The sequence below is a fragment of the Populus alba genome, chromosome 8, assembly GCF_005239225.2.
Source record: "Populus alba chromosome 8, ASM523922v2, whole genome shotgun sequence".
In the NCBI taxonomy this organism is placed as follows: Eukaryota; Viridiplantae; Streptophyta; class Magnoliopsida; order Malpighiales; family Salicaceae; genus Populus; species Populus alba.
Window position 1 is genome coordinate 3014198 of NC_133291.1, and position 20191 is coordinate 3034388.

Consider the following 20191-nt stretch of genomic DNA (forward strand, 5'->3'; position numbering starts at 1 on the left):
TATATATATATATATATATATATAAGCACTCGTGAATTCTAATATAATTATATCAATAATAATTACTGTTGTTTTCATCCTTAAAATCAAAGCAATCACCTAAGAGAAAACAATGTTCACCCCCAAACATCATCATAGACAAAATCTTCAAATAAAATAAATTACTAGCAAGATTGATGGGTATAAACAACAACCATCATCAAATGATTTATATATTTTTAAAATGTTTATCATTGATGAATTTTTTGGTGATGAACAACATTTCTCATCATTTAATTTCATGCCCCCAATTCAAAAAAGAAAATAAAACAACGTCGCGGATCATGGATGGTAATGAGCCATAAAAAATGAAGGCTGGCTGGTACTGAACTTGGAGTGTTTGAGAATTATGTAAAAATTGTGTTTTAAAATATTTTTATTTTAAAATATATTAAAATAATATTTTTTAAATATTTATACATTAAAATAATAAAAACTAAAAATAATATTAATTTAAAATAAAAAATTTCAAAATTTTTTAAAAGTGTAATTTAATCACCCTTCCAATCATGCTGTAAGTCTTGAATCCAATCCTAGTTAATGCTAGTGAAATAGAATTTGTGTTTTAAAATTATTTTATTTTAAAAATATATTAAAATAATATTTTTTATTTTGAATATTAAAACATTAAAATAAAAAAAAAAAAAATTCCAGAATTACAATAAACTTTCAGGCTCCTGGTATCGCTATGTTGTGAATAAAAAAGAAAAAGCAACGAGAAGACTGCTCCCCCCCCCCCCCCTCTATATATAATCAAATAAAGAAACATTACAAGTCTCAGCTGAAAATAAAACTCAAGCAAAAAAAGAAAAGAAATAAGACTGTTACCTTTCTCCTTCTCTTCATTTACCCTTTTACATCCCCAACTCTCCGCTCTTTCCTCATAAATCCAATACTCTCTCTCTCTACACGCCTTCACCCTTCACATCATACTGTAAGTCTTGAATCCAATCCCTTCCCTTTCTGTCTCTTTCTATTTCTGTGGTCATTTGCATCAAGTAACTGGTAAAACCCTAGATTTTTTTTTGGTTCTTGTTTTGGATTTGTGGGTTTCTTTAAATCATTGATTATTGTTATGTTTCTTGTGTTATTGATTAAGTTGATGTTGATTTGCTGATAATTATTTGATTGCAGTATCACTGGAACACCCTGCTTGATCTAGCTAACCTCAGCATGTTTAGTCTTGAATATTGAAGTAGAAGATCAAAGAAATACAGGGTTCTTAGGATTTCTGGGTTTGGTTCAAATCCTAGGTCGTTATAACCTTTTTGTTCAAGTGCGGAGTGGGCATGGTGGGCAAAGAAGATGCCTCTAATAATCCTCTGGCTCCGTGCCAGCTTCCTTCTGCCGGCGGGTCTCGCAAAGTCTTCTGGCGTTCTGCGTCCTGGTCCTCTTCCAGGACTGCTCTACAGCACCCTGGAACAGAAGAGAAAGATTGCGTTATAGATCCGAATGGGAATCCTGCTGGTAATAATAGTGGTAATGGGCAAAACAGGAGGTATCCTGCTCCTTTAACTCCGCGGTCTCAACAGAATTGCAAAGCACGGTCGTGCTTGCCACCTTTGTCGATTGCTCGGAGAAGTCTAGACGAGTGGCCAAAAGCAGGTTCTGATGATTTGGGAGAGTGGCCGCAGCCTCCTACTCCGAGTGGGAACAACAGCGGTGAAAGGTTGAAACTTGATTTATCTTCGATTCAAAGGACCCCTGATAGGAACGGTGGGTTGGTGAAGAAGGATAGGATTGCTTTCTTTGATAAGGAATGCTCCAAAGTTGCTGAACACGTGTATCTAGGTGGGGATGCTGTTGCTAGAGATAGGGAGATTTTGAAGCAGAATGGGATTACCCATGTGTTAAATTGTGTGGGTTTTGTTTGTCTGGAGTATTTCAAGGCAGATTTTGTGTATAGGACTCTGTGGTTGCAGGATAGTCCATCAGAGGATATAACGAGTATTCTATATGATGTTTTCGATTATTTTGAAGATGTTAGGGAACAGGGCGGGAGGGTTTTTGTTCATTGCTGCCAAGGGGTTTCACGGTCCACGTCATTAGTGATAGCATATCTCATGTGGAGAGAGGGCCAGAGTTTTGATGACGCGTTTCAGTATGTGAAGGCAGCAAGAGGGATTGCAGATCCCAACATGGGTTTTGCCTGCCAGTTATTACAGTGCCAAAAGAGGGTTCATGCCTTCCCTCTTAGCCCTAGTTCATTGTTGAGGATGTATAGAATTGCCCCACACTCACCCTATGACCCTTTGCATCTTGTCCCAAGGATGCTGAATGACCCTTCGCCATCTGCTCTGGATTCTAGAGGTGCCTTTATTGTTCACATACCTTCTTCAATATATGTCTGGATCGGTAAAAATTGTGAGGCCATTATGGAAAGGGATGCGAGAGGGGCAGTTTGCCAGATTGTTCGGTATGAAAGAGTTCAAGGACCAATAAGAGTGGTTAAAGAATGCGAAGAACCAGCTTACTTTTGGGATGCTTTCTCTTATTATTTACCTTTGATGGATAAATCTGCTAATGGAGGAGATAGCGGGGGATCCAGAGCTAAGATTTGCCCTGGTGAGAGGAAAGTAGATACATATGATGTTGATTTTGAGATTTTCCAAAAAGCTATTAAGGGGGGTTTTGTGCCTCCATTTGCATCATCAGAGAATGAGCTTGAAACCCATCTTCCTGCTAGAGAAAGCAGTTGGAGCGTGCTAAGGCGGAAGTTTGCCCCGGGTGATATGAAGGAGTTTGTCTCAGCACCGAAGATATTGCTTTCCAGGGTCTATTCAGACTCTATGATGATAGTGCACTCATCATCACCGTCTTCATCTTCGCTGTCGTCATCTTCCTCCTCGTCGCCTGCCTATCTCTCTCCAGATTCTATCTCTTCTGATTCTAGCACTAACTCAAAGTACTTTTCAGAATCCTCGCTAGATTCTCCTTCAGCAACTTCATGTTCTCTTCCAGTATCTTCAACCTTGTCTAATTTATCCAACTTGTCTCTCTCATCTAAATCTTCTTCCCAACCATTATCAAGTATTTATGGTGTCAATACGTCCCAGCAACATTTTCCAGCAGCTTCCTCACTATCCAAAAAATCTTCACTTTCACTTGCCGAGCGCAGAGGTAGCTTGTCAAAGTCTTTGAAGCTGCCGATGGTGACTGATAATATGAGGGTGAACAATACACCTCCAAGTTCTCTTGCCAGCCAGGAACAGGGTGCTAAGATAAACGAGAAAAGTTTCTCTTGGTGCAATTCAGATAGTATAGACATTGTTTTAGAGTCCAAGGATGATGTTAAAGGAGGTAGACATTCAATTCAACAGTGCAAGCCAAACATCTCTCTGGTCAGAGTAGCTAGTCCTGACTTACATCACAAGGAAGCCTCCACTGTAAATAATTTTGATGAACTGGGTAAAAATTGCCCTGTGGGAGAAAGTTCGGGGTGTTATGTGTCAAATGGGATGGAGGAAAGTGTTGAAGAAAGTTGTAAAGTAATGCAACCTCTGGTATGCCGTTGGCCCAGTCTAGAAAGGATTGCAGCATTGGGTATCAGTGATTTAGATTCTAAAACCGCCTTTGCCATTTTAGTGCCAACCAGAGGTGTAGGCAGAGATGAGACTAGGATTCTCTACTTTTGGGTAGGAAAATCATTTTCCGATGAGAAAAGCATAATTCAGTTAGATAACAACAGACTATTAGCAGATTCTGAACATATTTACTGGAGTCAAGCTGGTTATTATGTTCTAACTCAAATGGGTCTTCCGAAGGACCTTACCATTAAGGTATGGGGTTATATTTGATCTCTCAGGCAGCATCACCTTTTGTTGCAACTTTTGCAACGCCCTATAATTTGTGCACTTTAGTTGCGTGGTTGTCTATTTGCCATTAATATTAAGAAGAAAAATAGAATTGCTGTCTAACAAAATCTTTTATTCATAATCCCCCCCCCCCTTTTTTTCTTAAGTTGTTCGCACAATTGCTCAAAATTAGGTTACCAAACATGAAAGTTGGTGATTTAGGGAAAGAATGTAAATGACTAGTTCTAAGTATCCTATTTTTTGGTTGAGGGACTAAGCAAGTGGCACAACCAATAAATCTCCTAAAATTATATCCTATCTTTCCTTCCTTTTCCCATCTCTTTTCCCATTGGTTTCTATCCTATAATCTTTATGTGTGCCTTGATTTGATTATTTCCTATAGAGACTTTGCAAGTGTTTGGGTATGGACAGATTAGAGTGATTAGAACAGAATGTTGTGCTGATTCATGAGTCAAGAAATTTTACTTTTTTGATGAAACTTTGATAGGAAGAACAAATGAAAAATGCAAGGAATGCTTTCACTCTAATCGGAAAATCTCAATGAAATTTTGATTTCCTTGGTTTTATTCTTCCATTGAAGCTTCTTGTCTCTGCCTTAGCATCACCCATTTATATGTTATCCCTGTTGCTCAAGTTGGTGGTTATTTACTGTTTCTGCACCTCCATTTTTTTTTCCACGCCTCTCCTCTTCTGTCAACCATCGCTACAATTCCTTACCATGCATTTTTGCAAAAAATTATTACGTGTTTATTTTCTCAGATCTGAGACAGCAGAACCATGCTAATAGTTTTGTCATAACTGCATGGTATTGACAGGTGGTCAATGAAGATGAAGAACCAGCAGAATTTCTTGCATTGCTAAGTGCATTGTAGCAACACTGAAGAATGGAGGACTCTGTAATGCAATGGCTTAGACCTTCTTCCAATTCCTTCAGCTGCCCTAATTTTCAACACGTGTATTTAGGCATTGAAATCAATTCTCACAGCAAAACCAGTGAGGTAAATTAATGACCTTCTGTGAACTCACATGCTAGCATGTATCTATGAGTTATGTTTTATGTGGTTCTGCAATAGGGATGGTATCTTTTTGGGGGTTGTTTAGGCTAGACTGCAAACTGTTAGCTAATTAGTGACCTTCTATGACATCCTTTTGAAATAAGAACCGTGTGTGTTATGTGAGGTACATCAATCCCCTGCTTGCTTATGACATCTCAGGTTGTTAGATAGTAGCTTGATCCGAAATATGATGGCCACGGGCATTTCCTTTGGGGGGGGGGGTTGTTTAGTTGATTCTGCTGGTTTAGGGAAATATTATAATCTTAAACTTGAGCTTATGGTACCTGAATCTGCATGTTTTTGTTTTATTATAAACAATTTACTTCTTTCTTCTTCTGAGTCTTTTTTTTCTCATACTATTTACAGGTGGCTGCTCTCTAAGCTTCTTTGTGGCTATTCACCTGGGTGTACAGTGCCGTAATACTTCATAACTGAATCATTTTGTCGACCAATTGAATGTTCTTGTATATTCAATTATTACCAGAAACAAATTCCTGAAGGCTTTTTCAGGCAAAATAGATACATTGAAATTTCTCTTCCGAGGTTAATTTGCTTTCCTACTTCTGAATTTCTTTTTGTTTAGATGGTAAGATATGCTTCCTCCATGCATATGCTTGTTGAAATTGTTTTGAATGGGCTGCCCTGATTGCTGTTGTTAAAACTAGGCATCCTTTTTTTACACCGACTGCTGTCTCTCAGGTCGGATGGGCAAGCTTATCTCATCTGAGGGTATGCAGGGTAAGTTGCTGGAAGGATTAGCAATCATGAGCGAAATCAACCTCGAACGGCTTTTGCACCATAATAAGTGGTGTTGACCCGGTATTCATTAGTAGGAAATGCTCTTCTGATAATAACTTTGCTTTTGAATGCTTGTCATTTTGCTGCTCCGGTTACCAGAGACAACTAGAGATTTCACTGATGCTTGAATCATTGTCTCCTGGTGCTTACAACATCGATGGTTCTAATAGTGGAGACCATTCATATGATAACAGGTACCACCCCCTAACGCGCATCAATCATATGCCTTTGCGATTACAACACAGCATGTTTTCATCCTTGCTCCTTGGAGTTTTGTTTTGACATAGACGCCCAGCTATTGGCCAATTGGCCAACCACGCAGCGGTTCTTTCTTTTTTGTTTTCCCTATCCTCTCATGTCGTTTTATGAATGTTTATTATTTTTAATAAACAAAGGATAAGAGACAAGCAACCAGATAACTAAGCCATTGTCTTCGTAGTCTCCATCATCCGCGAAAACTGTTGTGATGATATTAGGTAGTCTGACAAGCTGATACGGACCCAGATGGATTGACAGGGACTTCCACCTCTCTCATTATTTAACCTCTCATCTTTGACATCCCCCCCGGGCTCGAAAATCACTGAACTTGAGTGCCCGTTAATGTCATGTTGGTTTTTCTTCTTTTATCGTGTTGTTATGCTCCGTTCGAGGGTAAAAGGAAAGGAAAATAGATGTGAACTTGATAAAGACAGGCCTTAATAATTCTTGCTACGAAGGTCTTCGGTTTAGACACGGGACGTTGCCTTTTTGAGTGGACAAATGTACAAAAATCCAACATTTCAAGGATGTTTTAGTCGGCAAAGTTGAATAATTCGCAACTTGTCAGATTTTATCAAGCCCGAAAAGGCAGACATTGTTGCAGAAAGTAGGAGGCATTATCAAGCAAAAAATGAAGGGGAGATACTACTGTCACTTGGAATATGTCGCCCAGTAATAAAACATAAATGTTGGATCCCTGATGCCAGAGTATCATGATCATCATGACGTGTTGTATATGTTGAATAAAAATTTCAATATATATAATTTATATTATTATTATTATTACTATTAATATGTTTGATATATCATGATCTTATTTAAAAATTTATTGAAATAATCATTTTTTTAAAAAATATTTTTGACAATATCATATTACAATAATCTAAAAATATTTAAAAAATTAATCTAAATTATATGTTTTTGGGCAAAAACGCATCACAATGACAGACTAATGAAGCAATGGATAAGTTACAGGACAATACTGACATGACCTTGATAATGTGCTTCATAGCATGACTGGCATCTAATGGTATTTTGAGCTGCTAAATAGCTCCATTATTATAAGTTCCATTTTTTTTCAAACTTTTCTACGTTTTTTAAGTTGAATTTTGAACTAAAATATCAGATAAAGTGGTTAAAAAGATTTATTTTCTCATGTAATCTCTCTATTTGAATTTTATGATCAAATATTCAAGAAGCATTTCCTTTAATGCTATGAGTTGGTATGAGGTGTGCGCTTTCAAGATAGTTGAAAAAAAAAAAATTAACTTTACGATATTTCATTATCAGAATGAAGTAATACTGACCATTGAATTTTTCTTGTTTTAAATCTAACAGCACTACTGATCATCTATATTTGGTACTGATGTTCAAGGTATAAACATTATAGACTCTTCTTTTTAAAAAAATAAAAATAAAATTATAAGGTGCTGATTTTTTTTTTTATCCCGACATTCAATGGGGGTATCCTTTAACTAATATATGTATTAATTAAAAAATTAAACAATTTTATATAATTTTAAAAATTACATTTCATATTGATTTAATTGAAAAATTTTATGGTTCTTAAGACTAGTGATATTTTATAAATTACTTTTTATATTATAAAATCTTTATAATTAGAAACTCATGACGCACAAAAAATAATAAAAATATTTCAATCTATTATTTATTTATTTATTAATATCTATTTTTTCTTTAAAAGTAAACTTAAAATAACTACTAAAATACCACTAAATACTCACTCACTTAGACCAATTTAATATAATGTATAATTTTTCTAAATTTAACTTAAGATTTAGTAGATATAGAAATTGAGTAAATCTTATTGGTCCATCGGCCACCCAATGTGTTTTAATAAGATGACAGAGTTCATTTTAAATTAAGTAGTGAATAGTTTTTAAAATGTTTTTTTGTTTAGAAATATATTAAAATAATATTTTTTTATTTTTAAAATTTTATTTTTTATATCAACAAATTAAAATAATATAAAAATAAAAAAATGATTTTCTAAAAAACATTTGTAACCACGAAAAACAAACGGCCTTGGTTAGTCATAAAACGGAAATATTTATGAAAATATTACAGTGAGTCCTTTTGTATTAATGAGCGAGCTATATTTCTTCGTTTCCTTTTCTCTTTATATTTCCTATTAAAATATATGAAAAGGTTCTCCTAGGGGTGGGGTTATTGAGAAAAGGTTCGTTTTTTTTCTTGAAGAGATAAGAGATATTTTGTATTGATATATGCGTTTTGTTCGTATTAATTTAGCTATCATGTCATCGAATTTACTCTTTTCTTTCTTTTAGATTGTGATGTTTTGTCTTACAACATCGTTGTTGTTGTCTCTTTGCGTGAGGAATTTCTGGCGTGGGGAATTTTTTCTAACCGAGTTGTGTCTCGGACACAGCTAGTTTAGAAAGCAGTTTATAATAGTCAGTCAAGATTTTGCTGTAAAATTTTGATGCGTTTTCATGTTTTTCTTGCTATAAAAAGAGAATAGTGGTTACCATAAATGCTCCTCAAGTTAAAGTCTTGACCTTTTTTACCATTTCATTCCTTTTGAGATCCTTCCATGCAAGTTTTATTTTCCCAAATATATCCTAATTTTTGGTCTAATTCTTTTTTTGATGATCAATTCAACCTCTGATCAAAAAGATATACTTTGGTTATATTTTATTTCCTCAACAAGTTTAGTAACAAGTATAATGATTCTAATATTCTGATGAAAAGAAAACCTATAATTAACTTTTCGAGAAATTTTCAAACGAACAATTTCAATGAAATCTTTCAATTTTTTATTCCAAAAGGATGTGTGAAAATGCAGCTAAAGCAATGTATTGTGCTGAAATTACTTCATAAATATATAGAGCCAGATACTAAACTGAGCTTGAAGTTATTGGTTGACAAGAAAGCCAACAAAGTCCTTTTTGCAGAAGCTGGAAAAGATTTTGTGGATTTCTGTTCACCCTCCTTTCCTTGCCTGTGGGTACCGTGATTAGGCTTATCACAAACGCAACCATGGTTGGCTGCATCGGAAATCTTTACTAGAGCATTGAAAACCTCGATCAAACTTACATGCAGCCTAATCAAAATACTGATTTGCTTTTAAAGCCCCATGTGCCAAACCATGTTGCTAATGTGCCTGACACTAAACAAGCCGAGAGAAAGCTGTACATGTGTGTGAAGCAATGCCGGTGTACCACAGACTGTAAAGACACCATTTGTGCCACTTGCAGAAATCCAATGTGTTATGAGGTGAAGTTTGCTGGTGAGAATAATTCTACTGCTGATTCAACCAGTGAGGGAGGATAGGTGAAGGTATTGGTGGTTACATACATGGTGACTGATGATTTGTCAGTGTCACCAATGTCAATGATATCCGGTGTTGCTCAGCTAAACAAGTTCAATGTTAGGGATTTTGGCGCTCTTGAGGAAAGGATGGCTGAGTTTGGGATCAATGGGGTAAGAATTTACGCTCTGAATTTTGTTGTTTTTAAAGTTGGTGGTTAACAGCACGAAACTTTGTCTGGACCTCTGATATTAATAGTTAATACCAGTGGCTCTGCAATTAATGTTTTTGTGATGTGGATACTAAGCACTATCGATTTACTCTGTGTTTTTGCATCTTGTAGGGTCTGTAAGTGTTGAAGGCTTCTCTGCAGTCCAAGGCAGCACTTACCGCAGTCTTCCTTTCAAAGCAGGAGGTCAAGGTGGATTTCATTGCGGGGGGTGATCTTTCTCAACTCTAATTTCGCAAGAAATTACATGTTCTGATTCCTTGTACGATTATTGGAGCATGCACATTTTGTTTGGTGCTGCCCTGGTTGTTAGATTACAACGAATTCTTTCATTAATGTATGGTGAGAAACGTTATATTTTCATGGCTGGTTTATTTGCATGATGGAAAGGTAATGGAATTAATCAGCCCATCGTTTCCCTTTTGTTCTATTTAGACACATCTTTTGGTATCTTCCCATGCACATTTCTTGGTGTAATCATTCCATATGAAGCGATGCATTTGTTCGTGTCCTATTCGCCCCTCTGCTTTCCAACCTAGTATCAGCCGTTGGGAAAACTGTTCTCATTTCTCTCCTGAAACTAAGGCTTCAACGATAGCTCAAACGCACAAAAGTCATGATCCCTTGCGTTCCTTGCACCTGCTCATCATATATATATATATCTTCTGCAAAAAATGCTTGTCCTCTTGTTATATGGGAAGGAAGGATGTGTTCATACTTTATAACATGAGTAATACGAAAAACAAATGAATTGTAAGTTCTCTAGGCTTGGCTAGGATAATATATTGCATTTATAAAGTGCAAATCATTGGATCTGATCATCAAACCGGGAGTGCAATTATTTCAGTGAATGTCCCTTTTCTTTTCCTGTCAGGAATGTGAAAATACATGCATAAAGAGTAGTAAATAATGATAATGAATGGAATTCAATAATGGCATACAATAATAGTCACTTAAACCTTTCCTCTTCCCCACGAGGCGATTGATCTGCTCCCTGCTATATATACGGTTAGATAGCTCAGCAAATTCGTCAGGAAACATAAATTAAAGCCGTAAATTCGCCAAGTTTTTTTGGCGCATCACTGAAGGTGGAGCAGCCATGGCAAACTCCAAAATGAGCTTGAAGCTTCTTATTGACACAAACCGTAACCAGGTCGTCTTCGCTGAAGCAGGAAAAGACTTCGTGGATTTTCTGCTTCACCTCCTCTCCTTGCCTGTGGGTAGAGTTGTTAGGCTCATCAAAAAATCAGCCATGACTGGCTGCATAGCAAATCTCTATGAGAGTCTTGAAAGCCTGAAATAAATCGTACCTGCAGCCTAAGCAAAACAAGGATTCTCTTTTGTGTCCCGTTATAGTAACTAAAGTCACCAATTCCAACTTCATGCTTCCTCACTCCAATAATAAACCTGAAAACCAGAAGTTATACTATTGCTCAAAGCATCCAGGGTACGTGTCAGATGTTTTTAACTCTCTTTGTAGTCACTGCGTATCACCAGGCTATCCTCGTTATAGAAATCAAGAAGTGAAGTTTATTGGTACGAGTGATTCTACCACTTCCTCGGCGAAACCAAATGGTGAGGGAGGTTACGTGAAGGGCTTGATTACATATATGGTAACAGATGATTTGTCCGTGTCTCCAATGTCAATGGTGTCTGGTGTTGGTCTGCTAAGCAAGTTCAATATCAAGGATTTTGGTGTGCTTGAGGAGAAGGTTCTTGGCTTTGGGATTGATGAGGTGATATTCTCTCCTCCGCCTTCTACTGTTCATTTTTAACTATTTTTACTGATCATTTTAACATATTTCTATGTGGCTTCTTCGGTCCTTGTTATTTTATATATTTCAGGGGATTGAATTATTGAAGGCTTATCTTTTGTCAAAGGATGCTCCGACTGCTGTTTTTCTAAAGAAGAAGGTCAGAGATGTTGCGTCAAGACGTAAAAGAGGTAGAAAATAAGCTGTTCACGAGGTCTTAATTTCCAAAGCGTCAAGGAGGAAGTTAGATTTTGCTAATTCTGTCTCCCTGAAGTTTTTGAGAATTCTGCTTTTGCTTTTGGGCTGCCCTTATCCTTCCTCTGCAAGATTTATGCTTTACATTTTCATTTAACTTTCGTTGTTGAGAAATGAGAATACGATGGAAATGAAAATATTAGCTCGGCTACATTAATTTTTCCTCGAGTAAGAGCATCTTTTTAGTACATTGATCAATCCAGCGGATTGGAGAAGAAAAAGAAAAAACCAATAAAAGGGAAGGGAGAGATGGAGAGAAGAAATTGATTTTTATTTTTTATTTTTTTTTCTTGGCATTGGCGCTGGCGATGATGCTGCAAAGAATTACCATATGAACGTTGATGCCATGACGGTGAATGTGCTTGATAGCATACAGTTCTATTTGCTTGCTGAGGATATGATGAAACGCCGTCGTCGTTCTCTCTTTCAAGGCAAAATATGTCTTTGCAAGTTTTCCCCGAAAAAAGTTCAGGTGAGCGACCGAGCTCGCCTGTGTCTAGGGCTTGAGAAATCTAAGTTTTTCAAATGATTTATTTGTCACAAGAAATTGCAATGTAGAAACAAACAAACAAGAAAATAATCAAGTAGGAACCGAGAGCCAGCCCGCTAAAGATGACGAAAGCAACAGCCCATAAAAACCCGCCACGGTGGACCGCTTATCTCCTTCGTAGATGACATGTCGTCTAATATTGGCTCCAACTTAAAAATCTCGTTCCCGAAATTGGAATCGGCGGTCACAAAAATCACCTCCAAGATTTTCCCCAGTAAATAAAAAGCAGCGCGTTCTAATCAACTTTATTGCATTTCATGATTATAACACAAAATCAAGACTAAGAGTCTTAATTTTTAGATCTTATCCAAGAAATTACCCGGCTATGAATAATCAATTCCTGTGGTGGCTGCTTGTCTAAAAAAAAAAAAAAAAACACAGTATGGGCTTGGGCTCAGGCAATCCCTGACAATAAAAAAATCATACATTTGTTAAAAAGATTCACCGCCGGCGTATCATAGACCTGCAAAACACTACTTGTGGTCATTACGACTTTCAGATGTCTAAAGAAGTTCAGTTCATCGATGCAAAACATTCTGCCTTCAGCACTTTTAGAGGGAGGGAGGGTACATGGTAACTGATGATTTATCGGTGTCGCCCATGTCTATGATATCTAGATTTGGTAAAATAAGATTGGATTCTGAATGTATTGTCTCCACCGTGTTTTTTAAAATTTTAAATTTTTTTTATTTAATATAATTTTTTTTATAGTTTCATATCATTTTGATGTGTTAATGTTATAAATAATTTTTTAAAAAATAAAAAATCTTATTTTGATGCATTTTCTAAAAAAATATATTTTAAACTATTATTATTATTACAATGTCAAACACATGTAAAATGACAACTTTCAAGAAAAGATAGTTGAGTTTTGAGTTGATGATTGAAATTTTTGGTTTTCATTGCTCAATTTTTATACTAGCATGCTTTCTTTTCATGTTTTTTTATTAAAGCAACTCTAACGAACAGCTAAATGAGAAGACAAATGTCATTTACCTTTTATTTTTTTTCTTTTTACATTCTAACGGGACAGCTAAACAAATAGTTATTTTGGCTATTAGTTTCCTTGGCAGCCATTTCTACATTTAACTGTAGAAATGGCCAAAATAATAGTTGTTGGCTAACGGCTATTTTTTTAGCCATTGGCTAACAACTTTTTTTTTTTCTTTAAATATAAAAGAAATTTTCTTTAAATGCATGAATAAAAAACTTTTAGTTTTAAATTTGAATTTACTTTTAAAAAATTAAATTTTTAATAATAACATGTAAAACATAGAATTAAAAATATTCATATAAATAAATTTTAAATTATATCTTTTAACTTTCATATTACTTCATTAATTTTATATTACTTTTATAAATTACTCATATTAATTATATAATTAATAACATCATAATTATAGTATATATAAAATATATAAATTAGTTATATAGTTATATTAAAATTAATTTAACATGAAATATGTTAAAATATAAATGTTTTTTTTAAATAGTTTTTACCATTGGAATACACATAATCAAAAAAACTATATTTATATTATTCAAAAAACTATTTTTTTTCATTTGACTCAACAATATAGCATTTTTCATTGGAGATGCTTTAACCTTTAAGGTCATGGAATCACTGAAGGCTTTGATGCGATCAAAAACAACTCTTACCCATGTCGACCTAGCTGGGCAAGAGTTCCACATAAGAACAAATTTACCCCGGTTAGGAATTGTAGTTTCAAGCATGTCTGTGTAATGTGTGTTTTAAGTTTTAAAAGAGATTCATGTAAAAAAATACCTAAATTTAGATTATGTTTGCATTTTTAACTTCTGACCTATAAAACATTTATAAATATATATTTGGTCATAAATAAATTTTAATTTAAATAATAGGTTTTTTAAAAAACTGAATAATTTTTTTTTATTTAACTAAAAGTCAAAACCTTCTAACTTTTCAATGAGATATTTTCAACGAAGTAAAAGTATAATACTTCCACGGGAACAATCAACAAATAACGCCTGTTTGTGAGCCGCCGAATTTAAAGCCCAAAGTAACAAATCTTAAGCGGAGCCCAAACTCAACGCTTCTGATCAACACCTGGCCCAGCTCACAGCCAACTTCGAGGTTAAATTAGTAATTTAGATATCTTATATATACCACCCCAAGTCTTCCCCGCCTGGGAAAAACCCTAGTTCACAGCCGCAGCAGCAGCAGCAGCAGCTAAGGTCTGTACATCCTATCTCTGTTTACTCTCTACCCTCACTTTTATTTCTTGTTCTCTATAGGACGGTTTTTCAGAAGATTTCTTTTCTGTCATCTACGTGTAGGTTTTATCAAATCCAAAACCCCGATTGTAAATCTGCTTTTCGTCTTGAAATGAACTAAAATTACACTTGATCTTGACTTATTATGCTCCTTTGGCTTTTTCTTTTATAAGGTTATAGCTGTGCGATTATTGTTTTTGTTACTAAGGTTTTGGTTTTGGGCTTTTGATATCAGGTTTAGTGGTGCTTAGGAAGTGGTTGCTACAATGTCTCCAGCTAGAGGTACGCCTGTTTCTTTCTCTTACTTTTTTAAATTTTGAACATGCGTTGATCGTTTATTTTTTACGTACCATTAAATGGTCTTGAATATATGCATAATCGGTTTGCTGGGTCTTTTTTTCTTACAAATGGTTATTCTTCCATAGTTGTTGCAGCTGGTAAATTTATGCGATTAGTTCATGCTTTATATTGAGTTTAACTACGATCTGTGCTGTACCGGTCAGTTAGAAAAAGGGATTTTTCTTCCTAATTTTACAGACTACCTGCACTTGCCTTCTTTAAAAAAAAGTGGCGTTGGTTGTAGTGAGCACAACTGATTTGTGTGATAGCAGTAGCTTTTGGCTTCGTGTGATTTTATGTTGTTCTTGGTTCATATAATTTTTCAATTTAATTTGGATGATTTTCCAGCTGTTCCATTTTTGTTTTGAAACTGCATTGCTTTTCTGATTGTGTTGAAATCATGGTTCAATCAAGAAATTGGGCTGTGTGCTTGTAGATAAAAGCCATAATTTATATGTTACGACTGAATTTGTGTTGTGTAAACTAGAAGTGTTGTCTATTTTACATATCTTGTAGTCTCATCCCGCTTCTCAAACAAACAGTTTATTCATTTGATTTTGTTTTCTTGATCTCGTTTCTTCTACCAGCTGATGCTTCCAAAAAGCCTGATCCAAAGGCACAAGCCCAGAAGGCTGCCAGGGCTGTGAAATCAGGGCCAACATTTAAGAAAACAAAGAAGATCCGGACAAAGGTTACATTTCACCGTCCCCGGACATTGAAAAAGGAGAGAAACCCCAAGTATCCACGCATCAGTGCAACTCCTAGAAATAAGTTGGACCACTATCAGATTCTGAAGTACCCACTTACTACTGAGTCTGCAATGAAAAAGATTGAGGACAACAATACCCTGGTGTTCATTGTTGACATTCGTGCTGACAAGAAGAAAATCAAAGCTGCAGTCAAGAAGATGTATGACATTCAGACCAAGAAAGTGAACACTTTGATCAGGTAAACCATAGTTACTTGAAGCCAAGACATTTTGATGTTTTACATTTATGATAAGGGGATGATTTCTTGTCTGATCCTGGTGAATATTAATGCATGATATAACTGTGGCAAGAGGCGTGTCCAACTTGACAAGATACATGACACTCTAATCTTGTTAATTAGTAATTCCAATGTAGAGTTCATGTTTACTAACGAGAGGCAACTGTATTTTAGACAAGTGAATCATCTTATACAAGTTCATCTAGAGTTCATGTTTCATGTTTCATGATTGAGATTTTGCCTTTATCTTTAACTTGTGTTTTAAGCTCATTGCATGATTCAATGTACTCTTCCAATGGAGTCTTAACTGTATCCATTTTAATGCAGGCCTGATGGAACTAAGAAGGCATATGTCAGGTTGACTCCTGATTATGATGCATTGGATGTGGCAAGCAAGATTGGCATCATATAAATTTATGGTTTTGTAGTTATTTGATTTGATGAGCAATGTACTGTTGACAGTTTTGTTAGGAGCAATGCAGTCTGATAGCACTCCAATGTTATGTTTATTTTTTTTCAATATATGCCGAGAACTGTTTTCCTCTTATACCATTTTCTGGTGGTGGTGTTTATGCTGCCAGCTTGAATGTGTGAATGACCATCTCTATTGTTTTGGCCTTGGCAAAGACTTTACCGGTCTAGAACACACACTTGATGCCAGTTCGCTGTTCAAATTCTGTATGACAATCAATAGTTCTTAGAACTACACTCTTGGAGGAAACAGCAAATTCAATTTCCCGTCTCAGTAATGATCATATTTATCTTGTGGCTATGATTTTCTGGGAAGGGAAATGAATCTAAATTCCAACCTTTGGGTTTATATTTTCTTTCCTCATTTTTCGTTTTTTGTTTTTGAACTGTTTTCCAATCTTAAGTTGGATGTGAAGGTACAGGTATTTACTGCCTCACCTCCCAACCCTGAACGAGGTGGGCACCGGATAAATGGTAACATTGGAACAGGCATTTAACCTGATGGATGGTGCCTGTATTATAATCATGACACTGAAGAACAATGTAGGGAAGTTCATTTCATATCTACATCCGTAGAGCTTCGGATATCAGATGCTCCTCTACAAAAGGAAAGGGGAAAAGGAGAACAAAGAACGAAACGGGGAGGGATACATGGTGAAAAGAAACGTGCCTCAGACAGCTCTGAAAGAGGCTTGTTCCTAGGCAGAAAAGTGAAAACTGAACAACCACATCAAACATTGAAAATTTCAAAGGAATCAACAACCGTCTGCAATTTATCCTTCATCATGATGACCATGGAAACTTGTCCAGTTGATCATCTCAGACTTTGAAAATCCTAACGTGTTTTACCTGAAGTTTCACAAGCATTCTGGTCTTACAAGGCAAATGCGACAGCACTGAGTAAAGATGGGAAAAATTGAAAAGAATAAAGGAGAAGGTGATGATAGCAACATCACTGCAAACCAGTATTTCCAAATCTCTTTAATGATATCGTTGTGGAACCACAGGAGTAAGCTTTGAATGATGGGATGGGTGCAAGAAATTACATAATGCCATTGCCAATGGAGAGCATGGCAGGTAAAATTTGGAGCCTGAGCAACAGACTCGATTGCGTAATAAACTTTCCCGTCAGCATCGTGCTGCACCATAATTGCACAATATATATCAGCTAACTGTTCCTTTTTCAACAAACCTTAATGGTAAATTTACATAAGCAAGATTAAATAGTCATCTAATTAAGTACTAAGAAGGGGATAGATGTGGTCTAATGTCAATTGCACATTATGAGAACATGCTGCTCATAAGCATGCATGAACTCTGGTAGAAATAAATGAGGAGATGCAAGAAATCAAACCTCTTTTGCCTCGACTAGGTGCTGAAACTTTTTTGATCAACGTTTCAGCAACCTGGGATAAATGCAAACAAGCATTAGCATCTTGCATCACTTGGAGATATGAACTCAAATTATAAACTGGCGAAAGCGCATTAAGGAAAACACTGTTCCGCCTCTGTAATAAAGTATACATGGAAAACCTGTTGTGGAGGACCATTGTCTCGAAGATCTTGTTTGACGGTAGGGCTCATGTTCACACCAACACTTTCTAATACCTTGTCTTGACCTTCAATGACAACTTCCTGCCACAGACAACGGTAAACATGAAGAACCGATCTGAAAACGTTGTATCAAGTCTTTGTTGTGTGTGGCTAACGGATATATCAACAAAAGAGAAGAATGCATGAGCTATGAACACGAGAAGAGGAACAAATAAGAAAAACTTTGGGAAACCAACCATACCTGCCACCCAAATGGGAAGAGAAATGAGTATCCATCCTCCTGTCCGTGGCTAGCAGAAATCCCTTTTTAGTTTCTGCAGCAACGGAACCATATCAAGGATGTCTTCTTAGGATATCAGCAATCATAATATCCCGAGGGACTGACAAAGTTGATTCTAAGCTATAAGTTTATTGCTTTGCTGAACTGCATTAGCTAATCAGAACAAAAACATCGAAAAAAGGTTGCTTACACGATGGAGAAGTTTGGTTAACCATGGATACCCACGGAGCAATGACACTCGCAGCAATCAATTCGCGTCTCCCAGATCTAACTGCAAAGAGATAAGAGCGCAATTAAACAAACCAAAACACAAGGTCTCTTTCTCTTCGACACTGCTTCGTTCAACTTGAAGAAAACCCTTTTAAGTTCAATTCTCTACGGGGTTTGGTTCTGGCCTTTTATCCAGTAATCTAAAGGTGGTTAAACTTCGAATTCAGCAAAATCTTATTTCATTGGCATCTGTCAAGTGCGCCCTCATAACCAAATTGCCAGAAGAGATTCTCACAGGAACACATTTTAAATACTGCAGTATTTTCCTTGTATTATGAGATTCTAGTTCCATTTTTTTATCAGTAACCACTGAATTTCCAAGGAAGAAATGCTTTATCAAATCCATCAGAATTGCAATTTACAGTAACATCTACCGAGATGAGTGCCATGATGAAGTAGTGGCAAGGACATTGTTCATTCCATCAAGAAAATTATAGCAACTTAACTGAAGAAAAGACAAGAAGAAAACTCACCTTGAGAATGAGAAGCTGAAGACGCTGTCGACTGCTCAGCCCTAACAAGAAAAGAAAGGCCTCTTCTACAGAAAGAACATTCCATGACTCTTTTGTACTCCTACCTGTACACGTAAACAAGAAACCCATAATTAATGTGATATCAAGCATCCACGTAGATATATTGTTTGTTTACAGAGAGGGAGGACCTGAGAGAAAGAATTTTAAGATAATTTATGATGTACTGATGATGTCGAGAGCCATTGATCTGTGACTGTGACGAGACAGTCTTGTCCTTCGGACTTCTATGATGTTTTTGTGGTGGAGAGGTTGTCTTCTTTCCAGCTCCCCCGCTGCTTATCCGTTATTAGTTGCCTTCGGGCCTCACTCCTCACAGCCACCTGTGTAGGTGCCTTCTTTTAGTCATGGCCCTCTTGTCTCGTCGGTGCTCCTTTCTGACCAGAACGGCTTCTATTAGTTAAATAACTAGCTTCGTACATCCCATCGTGTCAATACACAAAATCTCCATGCAAAAAGCTAAGAATACCTGGACGTGAAACAATACCTTAAATTAACAATCATGTAATTTCACGGTCCAGTGAAATCCAGGCACAAAAAATATTCAATTATTGAAATTAAGTACCCTTTCATATCAAGATTAAATCCATATAATCAATCTATCAACTAATTACGTGGCCTTAAAAAGCTAAACTATTATTAATTAACGCTAAACATTGTTATGCTGAAACTTCACCATAATTGACGACACCGAGAATACATCGTTCTTGTTGGGTGTACTGCCCACAGCATCATGTTAAGAAAGTAATTAAGAACCCCTTCATATATATATATATATATTACAAGGAGACAACTTAGGAACTTGTTTGTTTTTCAGTATCAATGAAGGAAAAAAAAAGGACAAACAAGTTGCGTCCAAATCAAACGCACAAAAGCATGGGATTCAAAAAAAAGAAGAAGAAAGAAGGGGCAGATGGAACAGAGCAGATGCACTGGCAACACAGAAAAAAGCTCTCTGCAACACAACCCACCATCCCCCCCAATGATGCTGCCGCTTCCGGTCTTCCCTTATGCCATCCCCACAAACCTTTTCTCTCTCTCTCTTTATTTTCAAAGCCACACTAACCTCACCAAACATTCATCCAACACTCCCACGTGTCGCCTCTTAACAGCTCAAAACAGCTGTCTTTCACAGTGACCAGCACAAAATGTTTTTGCTTTCGATTCCCAGACATGCCCCTGCAAAACACGCCTGCTGTAAAGCCCGTGCAACACTAGAAAAACTTTTTATTCCAGAGTGGTATTTGGAATCATTTTTTGATAATACACTAGAATAAGCCTTCCTGTTCTTTGCAATCAAACACAAGTCATCTGGGTAAAAATCAAAATCAGCTAATCCATGAAAAAATCGCTTTTTTTATAATTTGATTTGTAGTTTGAGTTCTTACCATTAAAATTTGTTTAGAATAAAGAAACCATGACCAATAAAATAGTAATTTCCCATAGAAAATCCATATTATAA

At 36.1% G+C, this 20191-nt stretch overlaps 2 protein-coding genes, 1 long non-coding RNA gene and 2 pseudogenes across 7 annotated transcripts; 4 read left to right on the forward strand and 1 right to left on the reverse strand.

Annotated features, from left to right (window-relative positions):
• The first annotated feature begins 801 nt into the window (after nucleotides 1-801).
• Nucleotides 802-5477, forward strand: LOC118052202 (protein-tyrosine-phosphatase MKP1). 2 transcript variants are annotated; one of them, XM_073410916.1, is made up of 4 exons: nucleotides 802-1044; nucleotides 1174-3818; nucleotides 4670-4852; nucleotides 5276-5477. In XM_073410916.1, the coding sequence occupies exons 2-3, from the start codon at nucleotides 1329-1331 to the stop codon at nucleotides 4724-4726; spliced, it is 2547 nt and encodes an 848-aa protein (XP_073267017.1). In that variant the 5' UTR covers nucleotides 802-1044; nucleotides 1174-1328; the 3' UTR covers nucleotides 4727-4852; nucleotides 5276-5477. The 2 variants fall into 2 exon arrangements, with proteins under 2 accessions (XP_073267017.1, XP_034918953.1); XM_035063062.2 differs by having other exon boundaries at nucleotides 802-973.
• A 3309-nt stretch (nucleotides 5478-8786) lies between these two features.
• LOC118052392 (uncharacterized) lies at nucleotides 8787-9717 on the forward strand (annotated as a pseudogene).
• A 613-nt stretch (nucleotides 9718-10330) lies between these two features.
• Nucleotides 10331-11652, forward strand: LOC118052201 (uncharacterized; annotated as a pseudogene).
• Nucleotides 11653-14159: 2507 nt separating this feature from the next.
• Nucleotides 14160-16171, forward strand: LOC118052200 (large ribosomal subunit protein uL23). Its single transcript, XM_035063061.2, has 4 exons — nucleotides 14160-14259; nucleotides 14534-14580; nucleotides 15225-15585; nucleotides 15952-16171. The coding sequence occupies exons 2-4, from the start codon at nucleotides 14565-14567 to the stop codon at nucleotides 16034-16036; spliced, it is 462 nt and encodes a 153-aa protein (XP_034918952.1). The 5' UTR covers nucleotides 14160-14259; nucleotides 14534-14564; the 3' UTR covers nucleotides 16037-16171.
• Nucleotides 16172-16844: 673 nt separating this feature from the next.
• LOC118052391 (uncharacterized) lies at nucleotides 16845-19962 on the reverse strand. Of its 4 annotated transcripts, XR_012170583.1 has the most exons (8): nucleotides 19406-19958; nucleotides 18861-19198; nucleotides 18673-18776; nucleotides 18120-18200; nucleotides 17891-17963; nucleotides 17629-17730; nucleotides 17450-17501; nucleotides 16845-17234 (listed from the first exon to the last, which is right to left on the reverse strand). It is a non-coding gene; the product is annotated as an uncharacterized lncRNA (long non-coding RNA). The 4 variants fall into 4 exon arrangements; XR_012170584.1 differs by having other exon boundaries at nucleotides 16845-17730; nucleotides 19701-19962; XR_012170585.1 differs by having other exon boundaries at nucleotides 16845-17730; nucleotides 18120-18196; nucleotides 19406-19962.
• Between the last annotated feature and the right edge of the window lie 229 nt (nucleotides 19963-20191).

What these genes read in the sequence shown, in the direction of transcription:
- LOC118052202 (XM_073410916.1), top strand. Translation starts at nt 1,329, where the DNA reads ATGGTGGGCAAAGAAGATGCCTCTAATAATCCTCTGGCTCCGTGCCAG. An exon ending in CGAAGGACCTTACCATTAAG is followed by an intron (nt 3,819 to 4,669) that starts GTATGGGGTTAT and finishes TGGTATTGACAG; the next exon opens with GTGGTCAATGAAGATGAAGA.
- LOC118052200 (XM_035063061.2), top strand. An exon ending in AAAGTGAACACTTTGATCAG is followed by an intron (nt 15,586 to 15,951) that starts GTAAACCATAGT and finishes ATTTTAATGCAG; the next exon opens with GCCTGATGGAACTAAGAAGG.